Source organism: Lycium barbarum, chromosome 2 (assembly GCF_019175385.1).
Source record: "Lycium barbarum isolate Lr01 chromosome 2, ASM1917538v2, whole genome shotgun sequence".
NCBI classification, from domain to species: Eukaryota; Viridiplantae; Streptophyta; class Magnoliopsida; order Solanales; family Solanaceae; genus Lycium; species Lycium barbarum.
The window spans coordinates 139,013,206-139,020,082 of record NC_083338.1 but is presented as its reverse complement, the minus strand read 5'-3'; the positions used below and the strand labels follow the sequence as shown (position 1 = coordinate 139,020,082).

The window sequence follows — 6,877 nt, the reverse complement described above, 5'->3', positions numbered from 1 at the left end:
CACTGTCACAAAATTGTAGAACACAGGATTTTTGTGCATTTGCCTATGATAACGTCATGATTAAATTAAACTTCTAGTTATCTATTCTTGTGCCCAATTGATGAAGCTTATCTGTTTCTCTATTGACCAACTGAAGTTCACTGGTAGTGTAAGATTGTTACTGGAAGGACCAAATACAAATCATGAAACCAAAACTTCTGTTTCCAAGAAACTCTAAAATCAATAGAAAATTTCGTAAATCCACCAAAGATCTCATGCAAATTGAAATATTAAAATAGCAAAATTATGTATGTTGCAAACACAATTTGTTGATTGTCTTGCATTGGAATAAGATTTGAAAACACTATACATGCAGTTGGACTTTCTGGAGCCAACTGGACAATTGGATTCAAAACTCCCAATAGAAAGACACAAAAATCAAAAGAAAGAATATTAAAAAAAAAAATGTAGAAAAAAGTATAGTAATTGTCAAAATATTAAAAGTCATTTCACATCATTAAAAGAAGATATATAGCTGGGCAGCATACACAGTCAAATTACTGTTGGTCCATACCTTTGAAAAAAAAACCCATATAAACTCTTTTATCTCTCTCACTCAGAGTCTCTTCTCTTTCTTAGCTTCTTCTTCCTATTTTATTTAATGGATTGATTGGTTAATGATGAAAAGCTAGTACCTTTAATTTGTTGCCTTTTATTTGTATTTTCTCTGTAGGTGTTGAGTTACCCCTTCTCTTTCTTTTATTCGTATCCACATCTTTCTCTTGTTTTAGCTTATTATTTTGCTATTCTAAACAGCACTATACAAGATAGTAATAGTTCCTCCAAGAATTTCAATATTCAAATAACAATTTCTCCAATTCTTGTCAATTGGCTTAGCTTCTTTTTGCAATTTTTAAATCCTTCCAGAGTCCAATTCTGCTTTTGACAAACCAAAGAATTAAAGGAGAAAGAACTATTTTATCATCATGAAGCGGTTTAGTTTCTCAGATTCTTCTGGCAAATTGCTTTATCCAACAGAAGGTAATTATTACATTGTCAGTATATTTAAGTTCAATTCTTTTTTTCTCTTTTCTTGCTTTAGGGCCGGTGGTTTGAGGGTAGGAGGGTGGAGTCCATCTAAAATTACGGGTTTAACAGAACTTAATAACTTTGTTGATACGTTGTTTTTGTATTAAAATTTTTATTTAATATGTATAATTAATCTATCAAGAACCAGTAAGCAAACTAAAAATTCTGGTTCCGCCAACAAAATTGATCATTTTTTCCAACAGGACTGGTCATTTTTTCTTTCTTTCTTTGTGTTACATTACAGAAAAAAATACAGAGAAGTTGGCATACAGCAATGAGTTCCAGGCAATGTTGGATGGATTAGAAGATGAAGATGGGATAGAAGAGAGTGGATGTGGAACAGGGAAGAAAAGGAGACTAAGAGTTGATCAAGTGCAAGCACTGGAGAAAATATTTGAAGTTGATAACAAACTTGACCCCGACAGAAAAGTGAAAATTGCACAAGAATTAGGCCTGCAACCAAGACAAATTGCAATTTGGTTCCAAAATCGCCGCGCCCGTTGGAAGACTAAGCAATTAGAAAGAGATTATAACATTCTCAAAGTCAATTATGAAGCTCTTCAGCACAATTATACCAAAGTTGAACAAGAAAAAGAAGGCTTGATTACTGAGGTAAACCACTAAAAATCCTGCACATTTCTTTATCTAATAGTAGTAAAGTCGTACGTGTTGAGGAGATATGATTAATTAAATAAAATTGTAGGCTCTCTGACAGCTTAAGCTTTTAAATGAAATGATCACACATTTCAATATGATATCAGAACAGAGACCTGAAATCGAATCTCACGACTACTCATTATTAAAAAGAATTTTCAGGTGAAGGGGCATGTTAATAAAATATGATTTAAGTAAATAAAACTGTATTCTCTCTGACTATCGTAATTTTGTTCCAAAATTGCAGCTAAAAGGACTAAAAGAGAAGCTTGGAGAGGAAACATTATCCTCTGCATATCAAAGGCCTCAAGAAATGCTTGAATTGAACCCCAGAATTAACTATGAAGTCAGCAACAAGAAGTTGAATATTAATTCAGATTTTGTGGATTCAAAAGATGGATCATCAGATAGTGATTCAAGTGGAGTGATGAATGAAGAAAATTACAACAATAGTCTCAATTATCAGCCATTAATGCCTAAGGTGTCATCTTATAATAATGCTTTGGATCACTTGTCATTGTCTTCATCAACATACACTCAGTTATTGGATCCAAGGGCAGGTAATTCCACATCATCATCAATGAGGGCTTATAATCATAATCAGCAAGCTGTTGGGAGAATGGAGGAGCAAAATGCTTTTACAGTAGAGGATTCTTGCAATATTTATTCTGTTGATCAAGCACCAAATCTTTATTGGTATCTTAGTGACCACAGGAATTAGCTATAAGTTAGTAATTTCCTCCATTTTAAATAACATGTAGTCTAAGTATTATTGAACCATCAAGAAGCTATTTGTGTTTTCACAACCTTAGTCATAGGCATTTAATTACAATAAAAGTCTACAGACGTTACTCATTTACTCAGAGAGATTAATAAGTAAAAGTAAAGAAGAGAGGAAGCATAAATACTTTCACCAATTACCTACCTAAAGAATTGTTACGAGCAACAGAGCCGGATTCAGAATTTAAATTTTATGGATTCAATTATTAAAGTTTTTAACATTGAATCCTTTACAACATATGGGTCTAAGCCAAACCCCTCGCCAGCTCAAGGTGCCTTTGTTGAAAGAAAAAAACATTGAATCCATTATATTTTAAAAATTATGGGTTCAAACCTATTTGTAGTTTCGACACAGAAATTTACTACTCCACACCTAATGCACTTAATTCAAAAAAATCCTTGTGCATGAATGTTACATCCGCCCCTGATGACGAAAAACAATCCTCATAGTTAAGGTAATCTTTTATTTCGGCCTCGCCAAAGCAGTAAAGTTCCAGTTGTTCATAAGTTGAGCGATCTAACGGTCAATAGTTTAGGTTTTTACAACTAGCTGCTAGTCCACATTGGTGGTGCATTGTAATTGTATAAAAGGGGGAAAGGATAAGATCATATAAACAATGTTACGTTATGTCAATATACACATCAATCTGTAGGCTTGGGCCAATGTGTCTATAAAATAGAAAAGTTTGTTTTGCATGATCATGTCATGTAGTCACTTTTGGTTGCATAGGCTACGTAGTCATTTGGGCACACCCATGTGTGAGATGGTGACTTTTACTTGGAATTATAAGCAGTGGTGCTTCTGCTTTAGTCACTATCTTCCAGAATATGACTTCACTCCACGCCAAGTTTTCATTTACACATCAATTGTAGAAAAAATTGACAAATGATGTGATCAGATTTTGATAAATCATGGAGTTTAGGGGTTAAGTTTAAAGAAAAACTCAAGGGGCGTAATAATTAGTACGTTCTCTATTTGTTTATTCCATGAATGAATGAATAAAAGTTCAACTCAACCCCGAAGAAAACAAAAGAAGCAATTAAGTTATATACATGCAAGCATTGGGTCAGTCCAAAAATATCTACAGACAAACCTCCTTAAAATATGAGATTCGTAATTTTAAAAATAAGATAAATTATCTGTTACCACTGATTGATAAAGATGGCCTGATAATGTAAAACTCGCCCACGCTAAAAATGTATTTAACTTAAACTCAATTTTTGTTTATTACTACTATAATATTTAAAATGGGGTTGGTGCATGGCTGTTGGCTGCCTATCAAACCCCATGTGGTGGGTAAGAAGTAGACTTATGACACATGCAGTCAAGTTGAAAAGCTACAAACCTTATACACAGCTTCTTGCCCTTGAAAAGGCGGATGTTTTTTTCAACACAAATTAACAAGTGGAGTTAGGAAGACTCAACTGAGCAATAATGGTTAAGAAATCAGTTGGATTTTTTAAATGTCACATGTTAATTGTTCTCTCTTACTCTCCAGATTTACATTCATAATATCGTAGGAGTCTTTCACTCACATAATAAGTGTGACTGTGTGAGTGAATTTTCATTATCCTACTTCCTTTTTCTCTTCTTTATCCCTTAATAAGGAAATTCTGTATTATGTTTAATTTTTGAAGAGTAAAGATTTTCTAATAGGAAAATACAAGAATATAATGGGTTAGTGTAAGCTATTTGGTTGAAGTTTTTTATTTGAAAATTTTGGATTAAGATTATTGTCTTGTAATGTGGCACTATATTTCAATAATAAAAGATGTTTTAAATGGGTAAAAATAACACGATGGAAATGCCTTAGTTTTGAGAGGGGCAAACCTTGACCCGTCCACTATCAAACCAACTCAAATAGGGAGCAAATTTTGTTCTTATTTCTCATAGCTGAAGAGTAAATCTAAGTGAGTCTGCTAAAGATGTATAAAGACATATTTTGGAGTTAATTTCTTGGACGGTCACCCAAGTTTAGAGAATTTTCTATAAAAGTTATTTTTGTTTCATTTAGGACAACAAAGTCATTCAAGTATCACTATTTTTCTCAAAAAATACTAAACACCTCAAAAGCATCCTTCGCTCCTAGTTGTCATGTCACGTCATTAGAGCCCCATATTTTTTAATAATTGACATATTTAACTCATCAAACTCATTTAATCAAATTCGTATTTTATATTTGATCAAATATGACCTTTTGCGTGAGAAATAAAAAGACCTTGATGGTATGAAAATGAAAATGTCAAAAATTGCACACTACATATATAAGATAGATAGCTAAAAACAAAGAGTAAAAAGTTACACTAACTTTATTTTTTAAATATACGATTTAATTAGATTTTTTAAAAGTTAAACCAATACAAATGTAATTTTTGTGTTATCTGTGTAATTATATTTTAATGTGGAAAGAATCTATGTTGTTTAATGTGGAAAAAAATATGCTATCTCAAAAAACTTGAATTTGAATAGAAAAATTAAATTACTTGAACTTTAATTTAAATTAAAAGATAATATATTTGAATCAAGATTAAAAATAATTTAGATTTGAAAAAGTGGCTTAATAAAAAGTATGGTTTGATTCTTTTGCCGTTTTTTAACCATGTGATATTTAATTGGGTATATAATATGAATTTGATTAAATAAGTTTGATGAGTTAATTGTCCATTATTAAAATTTAAAAAATGGGGCATGTTGAGGTTATTAGGTACTTTTTGAGGAAAATAATGATACTTGAGTAACCTTATTATCCTAAATTAAACAAATGTGACTTTTGTAGGAAATTCCCTAAACTTGGGTGACCATCCAAGGAATTAACTCCATATTTTGAGATCAAATTCAAATGCAGAGCAGAACTTATTTATATTTTCCATAATCAAGGAGTATTTTTGACCATGAAAGGAGAAAAAGAAAAAAAGTAGGGAAACCAAAAGAGCAATTTCTAACCCTCTGTTTGGATGGTTGTTTCCTGTGGTTCATTAATGTACAGTATGGCATGGTACAGTATAGTGTTGTATTGTATTGTACTGTATTAATGAACACAATATTTGGATAGACTGTATCGTTTGTTATAGTTTAATAACATTTGTATTGTTTGGTTTGACTATATGGTACTGTATAATAACTTGTAAGTTTACTAAAATACTCTTACCTCTTAATTAAAAAATAGTTTATATATATTAATAAAACTTAGTTAAAGAATAAAATAGGAACTTTAAAAATTAAGTAGGTATTAGGTGGGGGTGGTGGAGGGTAGGTGGTGTGAGGCGGGTGGTTGTGGGATGAGGGTAGGGGTAGTGGGTGGTAGGGGTGGGGTGAGTGGTTATGGGGGTAGGGTTGGGTGGTGGTGAGAGGTAGTGGGTGGGAGTGGTGGAGGGGTGGGTGGTGGTGATAGGTAGTGGGTGGGGGTGGTGGAGGGGTGGGTGGTGTGAGGTGGGTGGTTGTGGGATGAGGGTGGGGGTAGTGGGTGGTAGGGTGGGGGTGAGTTGTTGTGGGGTGGAGTTGGGCGGTGGTGAGGGTAGTGGGTAGTGGTTAGGGTGGTGTGGGTGGGTAGCAGAGGAGTGGGGTAGTTGGGGTGGGGGTGGGTGGTAGGGCAAGGGTAGGGTGGGGGTGAGTGGCAGGGGTGGGGTAAGGGTGAGTGGTAGGGTGGGGTGGATAGTAGAGGGTGGGATATAATGGAGAAATGAAATACGTAATCACGGAAAAATTACCAAATCCGTGATTACAAAAATTAGAACTTTTCATGGTTATATAATAATGGGATGAATCATGAGTTTACAATATCATACCACATAATTTTATAAATAATAAAAATAAACATGATTTTATAAAAAAATCATACATTAATGAACCACGGGAAAGCACGGGGTAAAAGGAGAAGGCCTAGAAAGAACAACTGCTTTCTCTCTCTTTAAAGTTCCACCAATGGCCAAAAATCAAAGGGCCCAATGGCCAAGAAAGAGAGTCATTTTCATGGCTTTCAATCTCAGTGGGAAAAAGACAGCCCTAAAGCGGCGGTCGGTGGTCACTCAAGAAAAAGGCCCACCCTCCTCACGACTTTAGCTAACTTAAACTGTTCACTTCCCTCTCTTTCACCTCACATTTTGGACGGAATCTAAATACCATTGGCTACAACATTGACCAAACGGGTTTTAATCTTTTCAAATCAAGCAAGCAAAGATATATCTATAGTAATAATTATGTATATTTTTTTTTAGTATGTTCTAAAAAGAATGATACATTTCCTTATTTGACAATAATTTAACTTTACACTTTACTTTGACGCTTAACGAGATAATCTATAATTACACAAATATCTTTAGGTTATTTTAAATTACAAGATTCAAAAATCTTCCTTTATTTCTTAAACTCCTGGCT

The 6,877-nt window shown here is 33.6% G+C and overlaps 1 protein-coding gene across 1 annotated transcript; it reads left to right on the top strand.

Moving 5' to 3' along the window:
• Nucleotides 1–535: 535 nt before the first annotated feature.
• On the top strand, nucleotides 536–2,581 carry LOC132627568 (homeobox-leucine zipper protein ATHB-6-like). The gene is made up of 3 exons (XM_060342972.1): nucleotides 536–1,020; nucleotides 1,313–1,680; nucleotides 1,970–2,581. The coding sequence occupies exons 1-3, from the start codon at nucleotides 966–968 to the stop codon at nucleotides 2,441–2,443; spliced, it is 897 nt and encodes a 298-aa protein (XP_060198955.1). The 5' UTR covers nucleotides 536–965; the 3' UTR covers nucleotides 2,444–2,581.
• Nucleotides 2,582–6,877: the final 4,296 nt, after the last annotated feature.

Bases quoted from the DNA above. Each gene is read 5' to 3' on its own strand.
- LOC132627568 (XM_060342972.1), top strand. From the start codon at position 966: ATGAAGCGGTTTAGTTTCTCAGATTCTTCTGGCAAATTGCTTTATCCA. The intron at 1,021-1,312 runs GTAATTATTACA...GTTACATTACAG, and splicing joins ATTGCTTTATCCAACAGAAG to AAAAAAATACAGAGAAGTTG. The intron at 1,681-1,969 runs GTAAACCACTAA...CCAAAATTGCAG, and splicing joins AAGAAGGCTTGATTACTGAG to CTAAAAGGACTAAAAGAGAA.